This window comes from Eublepharis macularius, chromosome 5 (assembly GCF_028583425.1).
Source record: "Eublepharis macularius isolate TG4126 chromosome 5, MPM_Emac_v1.0, whole genome shotgun sequence".
Lineage (NCBI taxonomy): Eukaryota > Metazoa > Chordata > Lepidosauria > Squamata > Eublepharidae > Eublepharis > Eublepharis macularius.
The window spans coordinates 143,667,108-143,687,251 of NC_072794.1; the positions used below are offsets into that span (position 1 = coordinate 143,667,108).

The window sequence follows — 20,144 nt, forward strand, 5'->3', positions numbered from 1 at the left end:
CCGCCGGGCCCGGTGGTCGCTGCCACCACCCACCTTCCCACATAGCTGGGAACAGTGGGGCGCCCCTCCGCTTTGGCCTCACCACAGGATTTGCAGATCCAGAAATCTTGTAAATACCTGAGATTTTGGATTCATACATTCTTTTTCAGAACAGCGCTGTTGGCAATCCACATTTAAAACTGATTTTACTTTTATATATTACGAGCACTTCTTTCCATTGAAACGTTCCCGAGAGGAGCTCTGGGACATTGGTATTCAGCAGAGAGAGACAGCTAGATTCAAGTCCAGTGGTACCTTAAAGACCAACAACATTGTCAGGCTATAAGCTTTCAAGGGTCAAAGCTCCCTTTTTCAGATACAATAGAGAGAGAGTCTCACTTCAGTTAGCTGCTGCTGCTGTTCTCTCCCTACATCCTGCTCTTTTCAAGATTTCTAGGAAAAGCTGCTTTAGCTACTTAGGTGTACTGCTTTTTCCCCATCAAATGTGATAGGACTGAACACAGCTTTGTGGCATGTAGGTACAGTTTCTACCTTATTCAGCCAGAGGAAAGGAAGGCAGAGGATTTCTACCCTTGTACTGCTTCAGGATGTGAGATTTACTTTCACGTATATCAAAATGTTAACACTATAATTCCAGTACATGCAATGCAAGCTACTTATTAAATATTAAAGCCACCTTAAGGATAGGAACCATTTGCAAGTCCTGCACACTTCAAAGTATATTACTCCTGTATAGCTCTTGCTGCAATCCCTGCTAACTCTTACCAGTTCATTTTCATCATTTTACTTAATGGCTAAGTATTCCTTGAAGGAGGTAATCAGCAGTTGTGCAAAATACAGTGTCCATCTACTGAAGGAGACACCGGGCACAAAAGTGACATAGGCAACTAGTGTGGAAAAACATCGTTTAGGGGTGATATTTTTTTTAAAAAGGCATTGAGGCAAGCTGCTGCAAAGGGCCACATCTGATTTCCAGTTTAGCTTAGCACAGTTCACACGTGCTTGTCCCCTAACATTTGAGGTGCAGTGGGGTGCTTTTCCTGAAGCACAACTGGAAATCCCATTTACACAGTGATTGGTAATGAAAAACTTCTTAGAAAAGGACACAGAGGGTTGGTGAAGTGAGGCTTATGTTCTTTATCGTGCCAACAGGAACAAATAAAATATCAGTGCAGGCCCCTGTGTTGGTTTTTAAGATTAAAGCTAATAAAAAGGATCAGCATTGAGAAATTAACTTCTGAATAAACACAACCAAGAGTTACGTTGTTCAGTTACAGAGGAACTGATTTTGTTCCATTTCATTCTCCCATCATACTAGTAGGGCTGCCGGCAGAGCCCTTGTGTGAGATCTATACATATATATCAAACCTAGGTACAATTTGTCAGTGGGGAAAAGAAACTGCAGTGGCTCTTAAGTGCGCAAAGGAAAGTACAATTCAAAATGGCTTGATTTTGCACAAGAACCAGGCCTATACATATACAGAAGACGACTTTGATAACATATTGGTGATGGTGCTTCTCGGATGGGGCTGCTTTCTCTTCAGTCTTGTGTTACTTGGAGCAACAGGTGTGTCTGTTTTCCTTTTCCTGCATCAGATACATAGTTTATTAAATGCAGAAGTTATACTGAATGCACATATGAGTATCTATCAAGCTTGACTGGCTCTTTTGAGCACCATTCCCTAAAGGGACACCTACCCCGTGTTTTAAGTGGAATTTTCCTGGTGGGACTAAAGGTTGGCAGGTGGGTCCTACCTTGGAACAGCCACCACCAAAGGAGAGGGGAGGCTGTGAGCCTCCAAGAGGTGCAGGCTTCATGCCAGGGATTAAAGTTAATGTGGCTCTTTGCGAGCTGCTGACTATCACTGATATACACTATCTTCCTGTTTCTACTTAATAACTCCTTCAGTAGCTGAAGGGATGAGACATGATTCAGACTAGATTGTACAACAATAAAGGATAATTCCCAAGGCACGATGCATACAAGCTACAGCACAGTGGAAGAAAAAGAGGCTGTTTGACCAGCTATTTGAACATGCAATGAAGCAGACAAAATGGCTGCTTCACAAATCCAGGACAAGTTCACTATTCCATCGACCTTATGCTCACACTAGTGTATGAAGGGGCAAGCTTATGAGTTATTTTGAATTAGAGCCTGCTAGACCCCGGCCCTTCAAAACTGTTCTTCACACAGGGCTGTAGCTAGCCTTTTCTCACCGGTAGAGCTACCATACTTCTAAGAAGGGTTTCAAATAAAGACGCTCCCCCACCCCAGTGATTTCCTTATAACCGGAAGAAATTTCTAGAACTTTCTTGCAAGCCTATGCCTGTGTATCATTAATGTCTGAAGAGGGGTTTTCCCCCAGGATCACTGAACTACAGATGATAGTCATCAAGAAAAATCCAGTGGGACAGGGGGTATTCGGAGCACTACCACTTGGGGGGGGTGCCCCTCCCCTTTTTTAGCCATACATTTTCCTATTCTAAAAAGCAGATTCCTTTACTGAAGAATGTGGCCAATTATAAATCTATTAAAAAATTTAAAGAGTGGCAAATCAGGATTTCAGATAAGGTACAGTGCACCCACTGGGTCCCATCCTGGCTACAACCCTCCTCCTGACCCTTTAACACCCTCCATGCCTGCAGAAGAGAACAGTGGAAAGTGTTGGAGTTTTGTCAACATTTGGCTAGAATTGCTTTGCTGGTCACAAAAGCCAAGCCCCACCCCTGACAAGCCAGAGCCTGTTGCATTTCTCTCGCACTCTCCCCCAGCTCTCATTGAAATGAAATACCTCTATCATTCCTCCATCATGACACCACACAGTTCCCACCTTGCTATTTTTCAGATCACAATATAGAAGCTACATTTTGATTAGTGCCTCCTAATGGAATCAGCTGAAAAGCATTTCAACAGTTCTTATGGCACTTCATGTTGCAGTCAGACAAGGACAGACTACTTTATGCCCACCCACCTTGGTCACTGGAGGAATGCTGTTGAGCTGCTCTTATGGGTGGATTCAGAGATCTGGTGTGCTTGCAGGACAGCAACCGCTTCTTCTATCTAAGAAAAAGCAAAGCCCAACATGGTCATTTAATAAAACCCTAGCAGTACCACAGCACGAGTGGTTCAGCAACATCCTGGATAGCCTAAGCCCTTTCAGCTATCCTAGCAGCGTCCCCTTTCCCCAAAAGCAAAGTTGCTGCACAGGCAAAAAGGAGCTATTAAATAAGCCTCACTGTTTTGGTATCAAGAATTTAGGGCATGCAGAACAATGAAGTTGCAAAACTGGACTACATCACAACAGAATGCAAGCAAGTATTTGTGAAGGATCACATTTTGGAATGCGTTCCTATGTCGAACGCACCCTGGTACATTATCTCTTTCTGCTGTATGAATTTCAAATTTGTATAAAGTTTTTAATGAGACTGAATACACAGAGCCGGAATGAAAGAATATTCAAAACCTGCAGTCTTACTGTAAGTCATTAGAGTGAGTCACACAGTCCCTTAGAAGTACTGGAAGGACTTGTTCCTTCCTTCCAGAGCCAGGGACATAATTTTTCATTGGGCCCAGCCTTCAAAATGCAGTATGTGAACTTTCAAGGTACATGGAAATCTTTCTCATACTGAAAGGTAAAAGAACCCCCAGATGTTTTTATAAGCAACCCTGATTGCTCCTTTTCCCAATAAGGAAAAGTTCCTGCAGACAGGACAGAGGGAAAAAGAAAAGATTGTACTCAGTACAGCTCACTTGATGTCTATTAAATGGTCTCCTGGGATTTTTATCATCAAATCTGAAAGCAATCATTAAGGTAAATGCAGCCACACTCCCATTTTATATGTTCTTCGTATGCAAGAACAGCCTGGTTTTTTCCCCTCCACCAGATTCTCTCCCCCCCCCTTTAAAAAAAACCCACTTTTTTTACAACTTATTTTCCAAGCACATACTCTGAGGTGGGGCAGTTGCCAGAGCCCAAGACTTCTGGTAGGACCCATGGCCACTAACCAACCCTTTATATTCCTTCCCTGCCACCCACCCATGCACCCTTTCCCCTCCAATTCACAAGCACTCCACCATTGCCACCTGTGCTCCCAGCTGAACATGCTACTCAGTGCCACCAGGGAAAGGCATGCAGGTGCTACACACTCAGTGAATGCAGTACCCCCACACTGTCAGGGCTACAGGTGACTGTGAGCAGAGGTGATGGGAGGGATGGCAGGAAAGGAAGTACAAGCAGAGGGCCTAGTAGTGGGGAGAGGAGAGGAGGGGGGCCTCTGAGCACTCTGCCAAGGGCCCCCCAAACCTGGATTCTCCAGATTATAGTTCTGCTTGTTGGAAATACAATTGTCTCATTTACAGAGAAGTCAGAGACACAGAATACCTGCAGGGGGCAGCAAACCTGACAGATAGTAAAATAAGATCCTTCTTTCCTCCTCTCTTCTGTCCTCCTTGCATGTCTCCAGATTGGTATTCTTAGGCTACTTGCTGCTTCTTCCCAGAAGTCTCTCCTCTCCCAGTCTAGTAAGGTAGTTAGTATCTATTCTGTTTCTCTGCTTTCTATCAAAGCTGTAGTTCCTAAATACTCTCTTCGTTCACTCCTTAATCAAATTCAAAATCATTCCTAAGATATACCAGAGCCTACACTGCTAACATCTAGAAAGTGCTCGTATCACAAACTTTCTATGAAACGCCACCGAGGCGGATTTTCAAATGGCTCCTCTATCATTAAACTGGTGCGAGTGAAGCAGCGCAGAGCTCAATGTAGGATGGATCCTGCAAATCGGTTCCCACTAGCAATTGTACTTTGTTCCAGCGATAGAGCAAAGTGCCGCAAGTGGAATGGATCTGTAAAATCCAACCCTTATTCTTCCTTGTACTATGATATATTTGCACGGGGCTAATCCAGACAGACTGCAAGACTTTACGTGACAGACTGCTGTTTTAGACAGTCAAAACTAGAAGCTAAATCCTGCATGCTCCGTATCTTTCCCAAAATTAATGTCACAGCTTTGTCATGTAAGTATCTCCTTCATCTTCCCCAGAACACAGAGTCATTTTTTATAACTGTTTTTAATTTTAGGAAGAAAGTGTGTATTTTTACCATACTGAAACAAAACCGTTGTATGACGCAGAGATGCACAAGGAAGAGTCAGAAAGCACACACATCCAAGCCAAAAGATTCTTCTGGGCATGAAAGAGCACAAAGGCAAAGTAGAGATTTGAGTGATCAGAAGTGGAACCTGCTTGCTTACTAGCGGCTTTGGATGGTCCCAAATCAACACACACACCCCAATCCCAAATACATTCCAAATTCTGACCACACATGCTGGAATGCACATTCTGCAGGCATGCAAATTATATAAAGTTGCACATTCAAGAAATCCAGCACAATGTAATTCAGTTTTAAAAAAAAAGCATGCTCGGACATGGATTGGGGAGCCCAGGGTTCAAATCTCTACTGTGACATAAATCTCACTGAGCTTTATCTGATCTCTAAGCCTAACCTACCTCTCAAGGACATGGTGAGGACAAAGGCTACCATAGGCTACCAGGGCCTCTAAAGAAGGAACAAGAATCAAAATCAAACTGAAAAGAAGTTTGGTGTAGTGGTTAAGAGCAGCAGGACTCTAATCGGGAGAACTGGATTTGATTCCTCAATCCTCCGCTTGAAGTCAGCTGGGTAAACTTGAATGAGACACAGCTCTTTCAGAGCTCTCCCAGCCCCACCCACCTCACAGGGTGATTGTTGTGAGGATAATTGTAACACACCATGTAAACCGCTCTGAATGGGTGTTAAATTGTCCCAAAGGACGGCATATAAATCCAATGATTGTATATTATTATTTCAGATTTGGGAAATTTTGGGCACAATTCTCCAGTACCTTAGAGTGGAGGGATTCTGGTGACTCCAGCAAAAGTAGCAACTCCGAATTATCTATCTCCAGCAGCATTCCTGTGATCTTTCCAGCCATTGAGGGGTGCATTGCCTGAATTAGGGGGTAGAGACGTTCGCCTGTGCATAACAAACAGAACAGTACATTTGTCATATTCAAGGAATGGAAGCCCTCGCCTTTTCAAATGAAGCAGAAGCGGCAGCAACCTCTTCTTTCAGCTTTTCCTAGATTGATATCATGTAATAGAACAAGGTTCTCACCCTCCCTAATGCCTCAGATACCCCTCCTGAGCATCAGAAAGTGTCATGACTAGGAACAGGGTATGCAAGTAGCTGTGGATAGGCAGCCCATGAAATTAGATGGTATTGTGAAGGCGTTCTGTTCATGCTGTGATTCAATTGCCTTATATGGGGTCAAGACCCCACCCCCTCAGAACCATCCTCGTCTTCCTCTACAGCGCATGGCCTTCACTCTTGCTTGTGGTCTTCTCTCTTGCTTAATGCATCTGAAATCATTTGTTCTATAGAGCACTTTTCCACATCCTGCTTCTCTACCCTGTGAGAGAATGGTAGCTGGAGAGCCCTGACTCATAGCTGAGGACTAGACAAGACGGCTCTGTGATAAAAGAGTAATGGAACACACTTCTACGTGGGTGTAATTGCCAGAGACTTATATAAAACACCGGATATTTAGCGTGGTATAGGCCAAATGAGCAAGCATTCTCTGTAACACGAGTGTAATCTGCAACACATTCAGTACCAGGCTTCTTAACACTTTGTTCATATATTGCAGGATAAAGAAATATTGCTTTTAAAAGTCTGTGCAAGAATACAACTGTGCTAGGAAGCAGCTAGTGAATGAGGGGGGAAAGCTACATGAGACCTTCCAAAGATGTGTAAGCACATTTTAGATGTTCCTAAAGGCTAAGATGATTTTCAAAATCATAACAGGTAATGAGGGTGCCCAGGAATACTAGCACCCACATGGAAGCACCAGATACCTAGCACCAGATATCTGCCTGGGCTGTCCAAAGGGAACAGTAATTCAGATAAACTGTGAGCTTTGCCCGTATTCCTCCCAAGGCCTCTCTGAAAAATATAAAGATATAAAGCCTGCACGGAGCAAGGAGACTTCTAAGGTTCCTTCAAGGGAATTTTAATAGTGTCATAAGTCAGAGGGTGTGAACTTGAAGCACTTCCAAGTCGTGATGGACCAAATAGCTGGATACTATTGTCACTACTCACAGAGATTAAACAGGTTTAACCATATTAAGAATGTAAGAAAAATCTTAGAGGATGAGATTGAATCAGTATTCTGTCACTCACCAATGGCCAGCTCACAATGAGGATACATGTCTGATAAGCCACCCTTACTACTTGTTCCCAACATCCAATAGCCAGAGATATACTGCCTCCAAATATGGAGGATATATTTTTGGCTACTGAAACCAACTTCTGTGGATAAATCCATCTTGTTTTTAAAGCCACCTAAACCAAAGTTGCTAGATTAAAGCCCCCTAAGCAGTGTTCCTTAAGTGTATTCTGGCATTCAGCACCCTGACGACATTTGCAATCAATACATAAACATTTTCTCTTGTTTTCCTCTTTGTCAAATGATATAATTGGCTGACCAATTCCATCATTCTCCAAGAATACTTCATCTTTCCAACATTAATTGTAATAGTTGAGATCTCTTTTCCCTTGTGGTTTCATCCTATTAAAAGGGGATTGAAAAGGTCACAACGGATAAAACATCAGCTTGAATCACTGGCTACAGTGTTTGGGTTTTGTCATACAAGATTATGAAGGGGGACAGCAAGCATGCAACAGAGGACAAAAATGGAAAGCAGCTGAGGTCGTGGGATGAAACCAGGTGGCAGTACCTGGCTGCTGCAACTAGCACACTGCTGGCCCATATCAGAAGCAAAATATTTCAAGAAGGAGTTGATATTATGCAAGAAGTCAACTCTTCCTTTCAGCATTTCCCCCGATAACTGTCTAAGATCAAAAGTGCAACCTAGAACAAGCAACTTCTACTTCTTGGTCAAGTTCATGGTGCAGTGGCCTCTTCGAGAATCCCTCTTCCTGCTGTCTTTGTCCCAATGTTGACTCCCTGCTGCTCTTTACATAACTGTAGTACACATGCCCTTCTTCCTCTCAGGTTTGGGGGCCAAAGTTAATAGGTTTCAAACGACGCTAAAATTTTGCAGAAAAGCTGTGTAGCCCTTCAAAACCCAATAATCTGGCCATGTAATTTTTTTTTTAAATGTGGAGGCAGGGAGGGACACTCTTAAGAAATCTAAAACTACATTGTAGTAACTGGATTTGTGTAACAAAACAGAACCCTTCCCTATCAACATCAACCAGAGAAATAGGAATGTCTCTTTTCACTGGCAGAACATGCACACAATTGGATTTTAAAACTTGATTGTCTATCTAGTGGTGGTGGTTATTTTTTAAGGCAGTGAGAGGGGACAATGCTCAAGGTAAACAACATATGAACTAGGAAAAAATGTAGGAAAATTACTATCTGCTAAACAGGGCACTAACCGCCAGGGAGATCTGTAGTTGCTGCTGTTGATTGGGTGGGGATTAGACTGGAGTCATAAGGGGACGTTCCGATCTTTTTAGCCCCAACCCGGTTGAGTCCCTCCTCTCTGCTGTTTAAAACTGGAGATGCAATCACAAACATTCCACCAGTTTGGCCCTAATTTTCACACTATGAAGCCCAGTGCGGGCCACCATTTGGACACATCACCTGAGCAAAGGTTGAATGCACAAGCCATTTGCAGTATTGCCAGCTAAAAATCCAACCGAACAGTTCGTATGTTCCTTGTTGCAGATCTGATGCAGTAACACATACCACATTTGTCAACACTGTTATTTGCTACATTTTCAAGCATTCAGTCATTTGATAAAAAGAAATCATTATTTCCATATTGCAAATGGAAAAAAATAGTAATAATTATATAGCCCAAGGTCTCATAATATATTAACCCTAGCTAAATAGATATCCCACTTTCAGACTCTTGCAGAGTCAGTTAAACCTACTGGAACCTGTATTGTCGAAGGCTTTCACGGCCGGAGAACGATGGTTGTTGGGGGTTTTCCGGGCTGTATTGCCGTGGTCTTGGCATTGTAGTTCCTGACGTTTCGCCAGCAGCTGTGGCTGGCAGCTGTGGGATGCCAGCCACAGCTGCTGGCGAAACGTCAGGAACTACAATGCCAAGACCACGGCAATACAGCCCGGAAAACCCCCAACAACCATCTACTGGAACCTACTGGATCCAGTGCTATTACTAGAAAAGAAAGTGAAAACAGCCACAAAAAATGCTTTCTACAACCTCACTCTAGCCTGGAAAATGGCTTCCTACCCTGACATGGCCAATCTGGCAATCTGGATTGATATTATGGTAACATCAAGACTTGACTATTGTAATGCACTATCCTTAGGTCTTCCATCTAAGTTAACTAGGAGACTCCAGTTGGTGCAAAACGCTGCAGCTCAGTTGTTAATCAGGAACAAGTAGGAGCATGAATATCACTACCATCCTGCAGTCACTCCATTGACTACCTATCAGTTACTGTGCTCAGTTCAAGGTATACAAAACTCTTCACAGCCTTGGTCCAGCATACCTACGGGACCACCTGTCTCCTTATGTTCCTCCACAGCAACTTTGCTCATCTGAACAGGGTCTCCTGCAGGTGTCATGTCTGAGACACTCAATGAAGTTGACAGGTGATCAGTTCAGGACAAAGGAAATACTTCTTTACTCAACAGTGGGATTCACTGCCAATGAATGTAGTGAAGGCCACAAGCATGGATGGCTTGAAAACAGGGTTAGACAAATCTGTGGAGGATAGGCTAGGCTACTAGCCATGGTGACTAAAGGGAAACTCCCTATTCGGAGGCAGTAAACCTCTTAATGTCAGAGCTAGAAGAAACATCAGGAGAAGGTCACGGCTACTATGCCCTGACGTCGTCTCTTCAAGGCAAATTGTTGTCCACTGGGGGTGGAGGTTGCTGGACTAGATGGACCACTGGTCTGATCCAGCAGGGTTCTTCTGTTCTTAACCCAGGTCCTCCACCTCCAAACCCAAAGCACACCTATTTGACTACACTGGAATGCAATATGGCATTCCAATAATCTTAATTCAGATTGCTCATCATGCCCAGTTTTTATAACACAATTCACCTTCCTTAACCATTGTGGCAGTGTGAGACAAACAGGGGCTGAAGTAGGAATGCCATATTGCATTGCAATCTAGGCTGTGCAGATGAAAGAAAATCCTCCCAGGAATGGAGTATTTGTTTAAACTTTAACGTGAGGGGTTACTCCATGAGCAAGACAAATGGCAGCATGGAAAGGGCCTGCATAGCCCAGCTTTCAATAATCCAGCTAAGGCTGAATTCAGTTTAGTTTCATCACCTCATGACACGGTTTAGTTTTATCCACTCATCAGGAAGATACCAGCTGCTCGGTCAGCAGGGAGGAGTGGCCTCCCCATGAAACCCGAGCATGCTAAGAGATCCTTGCTGCCATGGCCCAAAACAGTTGCTATGACAAGATGCTCTGAGAGCCAAGCTACAAGTGACGCCTTACACAGGTTGGACACTTGTCAGCTTACCTCAAGTTTTGATGGGAAATGTAGGCGTCCTGGTTTTACAGCTTGGCTCTCCATTACAGCAAATAGAAGAGGAAAAAATCCACAGGGAATACAATATTAATTTACAAAATTACAAAACTGTATTCAGAGTGCAAAGGCTACAAAATTTCATCATTGTATTCAAATAAGTAGATAACAATCTCTTGATGCAATTTTGCGTGTGAGAGATTTTCAAGGCTATGCTTTGGGCATGTAAGACTTAAACACATTGGAAATTTCCTTTTCTGCTGTAAAGCGTTCCACATGCTCCTGATGAAGGATTCCGATATCTGCCACAGATAGCCGGCCCCAGATTGAGCATGGGTTGGAGCTTTGCTTCGCGGCTGGGCTTCACCGTTCACTTGCTGAGGGGAGCCCTGGAAAGAATTGTTATAACTATTCCAAGAAGATTGTTGGGAATTGTGTGTGTCTACTGCAACTTGCCCTGTATGATTACGTAAAAGATTATTGTTTTGTTGATGTGTGTGCCTGAAAATTGCATCAAGAGATTGTTATCTACTTATTTGAATACAATGATGAAATTTTGTAGCCTTTGCACTCTGAATACAGTTTTGTAATTTTGTAAATTAATATTGTATTCCCTGTGGATTTTTTCCTCTTCTATTTGCTGTTTCACAAGGGAATAGCCATTTTGTTCTCCATGGCTCTCCATTACAGCTGCAAGACCAGGATGCCTACATTTCCCATCAAAACTTGAGGGAAGCTGACAAGTGTCCAACCTGTGTCAGGCATCACTTGTAGCTTGGCTCTCATTGACTTCAGACTTAATAGCAGGCAACCAGAGTAATTTGCCATCGAGCAAGTGAATAAAGTGAATGAACATTCAGAACAATTTGCCCACACTTCTGGCTGCTAGAGGAAGTAACCAAAATTTTCCAAAGAGTAGGAGAGAAAAGGGAAGCAACACCTTTAAAGATCAGATGAAGGGTTAAAATGCAGAAGCTGCTATGTGAGAGCTGGTGTAGTGATTAGAGTGCTGGACCCAGGTTCAAACCCCCACTCTGCCATAGAAGCTTGCTGGGTGGCCTTGGGTTAGACATACTCTCTTGGCCTCCTCTACCTCACAGGGTTGTTATGAGGATAAAATGGAGGAGAAGGGAATGATGTAAGCTGCTTTGGGTTGCCACTGGAGAGAAAGACAGGGTATAACTTAAGTAAATAAATAAATATTCTCCCATATTCTTTTTTAAAGTAAATTTCAGGTGCATGGAGCAGGGAAGGGAGAAAGGATTAAAGCCATCTCAGCATAGCTCTGCCTATCAAAATTGCCCCTTTCCTCCATGATCCTATCAGCCTTGTGGGGGAAAAAAGACAGGTGCTTGTCTTTTTCCTCTTTAGAACTAGTAACAGCACATGGAGGTGGTTTCAATACACAAAGCACAAGCAGGGGTAGAAGGATTAATCTCCCTTCCTGCACTCTACACTCTCCTCACCTGAAGCCAAGCATGCCCAAAATTTACCTTTCAAAGATGCTAGGCAATCTGAAAACTAGTCTCGTCTAGCTGCTTTGACCCAGTTAAGAGATAGCAGGGCACCACGATCTTCAATGACGACAATCAATTGACTAAGGGAATATCGACACAACATATTTACATCTGTTGTATAATTTAACTGCTATGGCAATCCTCAAAGAACTCTGGGAGTTGTAATTTGTGAATCTGAAAATTCTCTGCAAGAGATCCCTAGCTTCTCTCACAGAACTAGAGTTCAAAAAAAATTCCCCCATGGAGAGAGAATTATTAGTAAACTAGTTTTAAATCTGTGGTGTGAGTATGGCTGCAAGACGGTCTAATGTGCTGCCTAATGCCTCAGTCTTGCACAGGACATTAGTACTTAAACTGATCTCTGTCCAGCACTGAAGTGCAAGGGCTAGCCTCCTATTGAAGAAGTGACAGTGAATCAATTCATGGGGCATAGTATTTATTCCAATTCTTAATGAAGAACCTCCAAGAAATATAATTCCTGTAATTTAATTCCTTTGCCTTATCCAACATCCTCATCCCATCTGAACTGACCAGGGCAGGCAGCTACTAGAGGACTAAAAAGCTGAAGCACCTCCCAAAAAGTGAAATGGAGATCCGGCCTGCCCTTCTTTCTCCTTCCCAAATACTTTGGTCCTACAATCCTAGATGGAACCAACCAATGAGCAACCAACAATGCTCTTCTTGGAGTCCTAAAAAATAAAGCAAGCAGATACACTGCTTTTCAAAGATAAAAAGGAAGCAAACATGGAGGGCTCAATTTGCACTGTGGTTTAAATCCAGTACCTGTTCTGAATACAGGACTTAGCCTCAGGGGAAGGGCATGCGACCTGAACATATGCATAAAGCAGTCCCAGCATCACTGAGCAACTACAATCAGGTCGTACATGTTTTCACAAGCTGCATTTTGAGACTGGTCCCACCTACCAAGCCAATATTTTTTTGACTGGCAGGACTTAACATTTTGGGGGAGGGAAAAATGCCGTCGCTCCCAGAAGCAAAATCTGCCCTCCCTTGTACCAAAGGACAACACTCTCCACTCACCAAGCATTTGCTTCTGCTCCTGTGGTGGGGCTGCAGCCAACATGGATGCTGACAAAGGCTCCTGTCCATGGATGTGAACAGCTGGCTCTACAACCTAGGAGGAATCCAAGCAAAAACAACCATGGTATCCAGAAGGAAGTAATTCTACTTCCCCAGGAGTCCTAGTCCAGTGGGTCCTCAAGGAAAATGCCCATTCCCTTGGTGGAAACAGTGAAAAGGCTTTTGATCTTAGCAACTCTCCTTCTTAGGACGCTGACAACTTTGCAAGATCCCTCTGGCACAAACAAACCTGGAGGCATCAAAGATTCTCAGAAGAAGAAAAAAAGGGTCTTCTCCTTCCCTTATTCCAACCACAGAGGGGAAAAGGTAGACTGCTGTATTGTGTACAACACCTAGCAGATAATCAGTAATAGGTATCAAGTAGCAGTACGTTGGGAAAGTGAAGGGCATAGCAGCTGTGCAATCCCAAAGCTGCCACAGATATCCACATTGTGAGTAGTCCCACACAAAGACCAGAACACTCACAGAACTTGCCAGAGATCCATGGGCTCTACGTTAAAGGGCACCAACACAAAGGTTTTCCATTTTCATGAATGATAAGAAAACACAGTCCATGATCTCTGATGAGAGAGGGGGCATTGCCTTGGGGTGTTACCTGCTGCATTGGCATGGGTGTTACAGTGCCCAAGGGTTGGACATTCCTCACTGCCGAGGAATACTTGTATTGAGAAATACTCCGGGAGAAGGTTGGCGAGGAGGGCGCCCGAGTGCTAACGGTCTGGGTTCCTATATTGACTGAAACAAAAACCGAAATATTACAGAAGGCTAAGGAAGAATAGTATCATTACCCACCTGCATTTAGACCTAGAGGTTTATACAATTTTTGCAAGCTTGAAAACAAGGAAGCCATGCAAAAAACATTAAAAACCCTCAGCCAGGCTTCCAAAGGCTATGCAGGCTGAAAGAAGACTGCACCAGCAGTAGCTGTAACTTGTATCTAGGACCTGGGGACATAGAACTTTTTAAAAAAACTCCACACATTCATAAAACACAGCGTGGTTGGGGCCCCCACCCTGCATAACCATCAGATGTGAGTTACAGGTTCTATGGAATCCCCATATAAACCGTTGGATTGCCACCTTCTCAAAGATGAGGTTCAGAAGCCATGGCAGGTGCCAACAGATGTTGTTCCAGCAAAAGCTCTGTGTGAACGAAGGCCTTAAAGACTACTGTGAGGAGGTGGTCTGCTGGTCTGCTCCCTCCAGGAGCAGTACCTGATTATGGTGAATATTGCAATGGGACTGAGGCGGCTCAGGGCTTGGGAAGGTTTGAAGTGTCCGTTGGGGAGACACAGTAGGCTCTGGGGTGGAGAAGTCGAAAGGCAGGGCAGTTTCCCAGGGTGAACAGGCTGCCTCAAGACTCCAGCACATCCAAAGGGGCTCCTAGAGATGTCCCAACTGCCTCCGGTGATGGCACTAAATGTCCTTCTTCCTCTGAGTCTTGGGCCTCTTCATCTGATGAGGAGGAGGAGTCTGTATGCAGGTCCATGACAGACTGCGATCACAGAGCATGTGGAGGGAGAGCTTCAGTCTCCCACCCACCCAATTCCATTTACCTGACCTGAAAGCCACATTCCCTGAGATTCAAGTGGGTTCCCCAACAGGCCAAAGAGCACCTCTGGAGCCATTTCAGGGGGTGAAAACAGTACGGGAGAGAAGGCAGAAGCCCCTTCTCCATGTGTGCCAGGGTCACGACCTGACTTGGGAACAGCAAACTCAGGAATGAAGCCAAACCTCAACTCCTATCTGACGTTCAGAGTGAGGACCCCAGATCCAACCCAGGTACTCTGTAACATGTGAATCAATGCTAATTAATCTTACTCCAAGATTCACATTGCATGCGACCATTAATCAAAAAGTGCCCCAATGTTTGAGGAATGAATCCTCATTCATATCTAGGGGCAAAATAAATAGATGCATTCAAAGAAACCTTTAGAATCTCTCAGAGCCAAACTACAAGTGACAAATGACACAGGTTGGACACTTGTCAGCTTCCCTCAAGTTTTGATGGGGGAATACAGGCAGTTTGGCGGAATGTTGGACAAGTGCCAGTTGAAAAGTCCATTGGACAGCAGTTGGAGAGCCAAGCTGCAAGACCAGGATGCCTACATTTCCCATCAAATCTTGAGGGAAGCTGACAAGTGTCCAACCCATGTCAGACGTCACTTGTAGCTTGGCTCTCACTCTCCAAAGGAGACAGGGTAAGAGCAGTTTTTGTCTTTCTCCCCTTCCACTGCAGCCCATGTATCTGATCCTGAAAAACTCAATGGCACCTATCTAAACACCCCCTATGTGCATAGCTCTGTCTTGAGTGCTATTTCCTGGACAGACTGAAGTGTGAGAGAAACCAATAACTGCAGTCAATAGAGCCAGTTTGGTGTAGTGGTTAAGAGGGCGGGACTCTAATCTGGAGAGCCGGGTTTGATTCCCCACTCCTCCACTTGAAGCCATCTTGGGCTAGTCACAGTTCTCTGGAGCTCTCAGCCCCACCCACCTCACAGGGATAATAATGTTGTTGTAGGGATAATAATGACATACTTTGTAAACCGCTCTGAGTGGGCATTAAGTTGTCCTGAAGGGCAGTATATAAATCAAATGTTGTTGTCATTATTATTATTAGAGTCTTTTATCATAAAGAAACTATCTGCAGACATATAGTCTCTAATAATGAAGCCTGCCTGCAGCTTTTTACCCTGAAAGCCCCATGCCCTCCAGAAACTGGCCACATGAGAACATATGCTATGCCAAATATACTCAATGGAAGGCAGTAACAGAATCAGCACCTGTCTCTCCTTTCACATTCTAGATTATGACTGAGCAGCCAGCATTGCCTTACTCACCCACTCTGTGGGAATGGTGTGGTACCCGTGGAGCTTGAGTGGAAGCTTGCCTCATGGTGCTGATGTTAGACAGCAGACGCCTTGGAGGTGCACTAGTCCTTAGGATGGGGGTGTCTGTGTGACAGAAAGTTCATTTATAGGAGTTGTGCTGTGCCATCCATTCCATATGTCTAAGCAGGGAAACATCCCACAGCCCGCATATTCCTCAGTGCAGTGATGTCTTCGGGAGAGCTTTGCATCAAGGACAGTTTTACCCACTTCCACATTTGGTCAACATGCCACATAAAACCAAACTTTTAACTCACGTGGAGGCCTGGAGGGTTGAGCATTCCATCGGGGGGCAGGTCGAACAGGAGCAACTGGACTGGGACTGTAGAAAGTAGTTCTGGTTTGTGGCTACAAAAAAGAAAAAGAGTATTGTCTGTGCAGGCTTGTAGATAAACATAAGATGGTAACTATTCTCACAGATAGTGTGTATTGGTTAGAATGTTACACTAGGGATGGAACCACACAAGATGCACAGGCGCATATTGGATCCTGCAAGGATTTCTGGGAAATGTAGTCTTTAAAAAATCAACAACCAGCTGCTCAATGTAATTCTCAGCTAGCAAGAATCGCAACTGGAGGGACTCTCTCTCTTTCACATACACTCTCTTTCAAAAATCCTCCCCACCCCACCGTCTCTGAGCTCCTGAAGGAAAAGCAAAGCTAGTGGATTTTTGAAGAGAGAATCTCTCCAGTCCAGCGGCTGTTCTTTGTAAGAAAATCCACTTGGCTCAGTTTTCCTCCAGGAGCCTGGAGAGTGGGGGGAGGGTAAAACTACCACTCCCAGGGAAGCTTGCACAAGCCAACTTGTGCTCTTCACATGTAATTCTTTCTTGTGTGTTTCCACTTTAGGATTGGGCAGAATCGCTCAGCTGTGGTGCTCATCCAGTGAGCTCACCTTATGCTGTAAGAGCCAGCAGTCTGTGGCAGTTAAAGTGTTGGGCTAGGATCTGGAAACCCAGCTTCGAATCACTACTCAGACAAGGAAGCTTTCTAGATGATCCCGAGGCATTTACTCTCAAGCCTACGCTACCTCATAGGGTGGTTGTTGTGTGGATAAAATGGAGGAAGGGGAAAGAATGTTATAAATCATTTTGAATCACCACTGGGGTGCAAAGCAGCGTATAAATATTTAAACATGCTATTTCCTCTTAGCCCAGCCTACCTCACAGGGTTTTTGTAAAGTAAGGAAAGATTACAGAATCATATAGGGCCCTTCTGAGCTTTTTAGGGAAAAGGCAAGGTCACACACCTCAGGTAGTTTAAAGGGCAAATATCACCAGGTGGAGAACTTTGAAATACTTCAAAGGAGCATGCAGGTTCTTTTTATGCACTTATACTGGCACCATGTTGAAAGAGTAAAAAAAATCAGGAAGATAACTACATGATTTCAAATGTCAAAAAGGCAATCAGTTGTTAGAAAAAGAATGTTAACATGGTGGGGCATATTAACAGCCATTTCCAAATTTTTAAGAACACATCTGAAAGTAATACGATCATAGAAAATACACTTCCCAGTCATAAGGCGTTCAGCAGCATGAATCCTTGAAGACTTTCAGAAAAGAAGCATGTTGACTGCCTTTTCTTTCCCTGCAATTCCATGCATCATATTCAAGACCATAGTGCTTACATTGAAGACTCTTTGCTTTGGATCTTTGTTTGCAATACCAACCGGAATAGCATTGGTTGCTGACTCAAATGCTGCCAGGTGGGGATTTAGCTTCCTACAACCACTGGCCAAAAGAAGGAATACATTCCATCAATGGCTGTTTGCTATAATAGCTAAACTTAGTGAATACATTCCAAGGCAGTTTTGTCCCCAACTACTGAGGGGCAAGAGCAGAACGTGGCTATTGCTTTCACAGCCTGCTTGTGTGCTTTATGGGGCCATCTGGTTGATAAAAAGGATGCTATCCCACATGGACCTTCTACATGATCCAGCAGCACTTTTATGTTCTAACTGGCAAAAATACCTCTTGACTGGAGCTCAAAGCAGGACTGAGCTCAGCGAAAGCTTGTGGTCAGATATTCTCTGTTCTGAGCATAAACAGGACGCTGATGGAGCAATGGCTGCTCTCAGTTTTTGCCACAGACTTATCTCCTTTTGCCATCGCACACTAAATTAGAAAACTAGTTTCAGGGACTGGCTTCCTAAGAACCAGTTTACAATGAGATGAGATATACAGTTGAGGGAATCTCACATGAATGAGAGGAACTGTCTCCATTGAAAAGGATGGGAGAAAAGGTCCCATCAATGGCTACTAGCCGTGGTAACTAAAGGCAATCTCCCATCTTCACAGGCAGTAAATACCTCTGAATATCAGTGCCAGGAGGCAACACCATGGCTACGGCCTACTTGTTGGCCCTCCAAAGCAATGGTTAGACTATCGTGTGAATACTACACTAAATGGACCACTGGCCCAATCCTGCAAGGCTCTTCTTACATTATTAAGTATTGTGCTCTGAGATGCCGTAAGGAGACATAGAAGTTCCATCTACATTGTTTGACTGAGAAGTCTGTTTCACACCTGCACGTCATCACCTGACACCACAAATTCTCTATAAGGATGTTTTACGCACCCATCTTCATTCACAGCATCTTGACTGCAACTGGTACTATGCATTCTGTTTTAACAGTAGCAGACACAGGAAGGAACTTACCTGTGGAATGGAGGGAAGGAAGTAGCCTGCTGGAGGCTGGAAGGAGCAGAGGAGCGGCCCAGGCAAGGCCCTCATGGTGGCCAGTCTCTGCATGTATTGGTTGGTGAGAATGGCTTTCCTTTCCTCTTTCCTTTGGGCAAGGGCAACATACAAAGGCTTGGTGCTGACGATCCGGCCGTTCATTTCAGTCACCGCCTTTGTGGCCTCTTCTGGGGAGGAAAAACATACAAACCCAAAACCTTTGCTGTGTCCACCCTCTGTCATCACCTAAAATTGAAAATTAGAACAAAGTCCACTGAGAGCATGGCACTCCTATCTGCAGGGCATAGGCAGAGAGAGACAGACAGCAAGGGGACGAGGGGAGCAACGGGGAACTTTTCTGTACATACACTCACTCATTTAGCCTTAGGCTTAGAAAACACCTGGGCCGATTCCAGATGGCCAGAAATTGCGGTTTTTCTGCGGAAATAATCGCTTACCAGCCACACGTTCACTTTCGTCTCCATCCGCTTTGTCTCGCAGCGTGCTGTGCCATCCCGCTTCTGGATGTTCGCATGGCCAACTGAGGTACCCGGGATTGGTTGTTCCTCCCCGTCACAGTTGACGTCGGGGGCCTTCATTGGTTCGCATTTCGGTTTTTTTTAAAAAAAAATTTTACGTGTTTTGCGCAAATGCGCAAATGCGCAAATGTGCAGGTATGCAAATACGCAGCGTCAACTTTTGTGCATTTGTGCATTTGTGCACATTTGCGCAGTTCAATGTGCGCAAACGTGCGACTGCGCAAATGGCGCCCGTTTTTTAAAAAAAAATTAAGGGAATATTGTTGCCGGCCGGCCGGCAAAGGAAGGAGGGAAAGGGGAGGGCCTCTCCACGGCGATGAAGCATCCAGAAGTGTGCAAACCCGCAATACGGCGTTCACACCGTCCGCTTCTGGAGCGCAACACAGCGCCATGAACCGGAGGTAAGCAGGGACGGGACATTATGGGTTTTTACGAGTGAGGTCGCTGGAAAAGCGAAAGCACTCGCTTTATTTGTGCCCGTCTGGAATCGGCCCTGGTAGAGTGCAAGTCTTTATTTTCAACCCAAAGCAAGACAAGAACAAAAGCAGGCTACAGCTTCACATTTGAAGTTTATTTTATCATCAAAGGGGGGCCACCACCATAAGACCATGAAAGCTAGAGTCTACAATTAACTGCATCACAGAATGAAGGCAACAACCTTGTTCCACAGTTGCGCCCCCACCCCCACAGCTGGGGTACTTAGAGGTGCATTCATTTAGCATTACCCGAAAATCAGATATATATCAGTGTGTGCTTTTTGCAAGCAATTGCCACAGTGTGATAAATTATGCAGTTTTGAAATTGCCACTTCCTGATTTGGTACTTATAGAATTTCTGCTGCACTCTTACTGGTAGTCTCACATCTACTCCACTGATAAAAACAGAAGTTGCC

General features: G+C 44.3%; 1 protein-coding gene across 1 annotated transcript in view; it reads right to left on the bottom strand.

Annotated features, from left to right (window-relative positions):
• Nucleotides 1-1,133: 1,133 nt before the first annotated feature.
• PABPC1L (poly(A) binding protein cytoplasmic 1 like) overlaps nucleotides 1,134-20,144 on the bottom strand; it is a 28,199-nt gene continuing 9,188 nt past the window's right edge. Inside the window, exons 8-15 of the mRNA XM_054980575.1 lie at nucleotides 18,693-18,959; nucleotides 16,292-16,382; nucleotides 15,987-16,100; nucleotides 13,743-13,882; nucleotides 13,088-13,181; nucleotides 5,884-6,014; nucleotides 2,973-3,061; nucleotides 1,134-1,587 (exon numbers count right to left, since the gene is read on the bottom strand). Coding sequence (XP_054836550.1) covers nucleotides 2,978-3,061; nucleotides 5,884-6,014; nucleotides 13,088-13,181; nucleotides 13,743-13,882; nucleotides 15,987-16,100; nucleotides 16,292-16,382; nucleotides 18,693-18,959 — 921 coding nt within the window. The 3' untranslated portion in view covers nucleotides 1,134-1,587; nucleotides 2,973-2,977. The remainder of the gene's footprint in view (nucleotides 1,588-2,972; nucleotides 3,062-5,883; nucleotides 6,015-13,087; nucleotides 13,182-13,742; nucleotides 13,883-15,986; nucleotides 16,101-16,291; nucleotides 16,383-18,692; nucleotides 18,960-20,144) is intronic.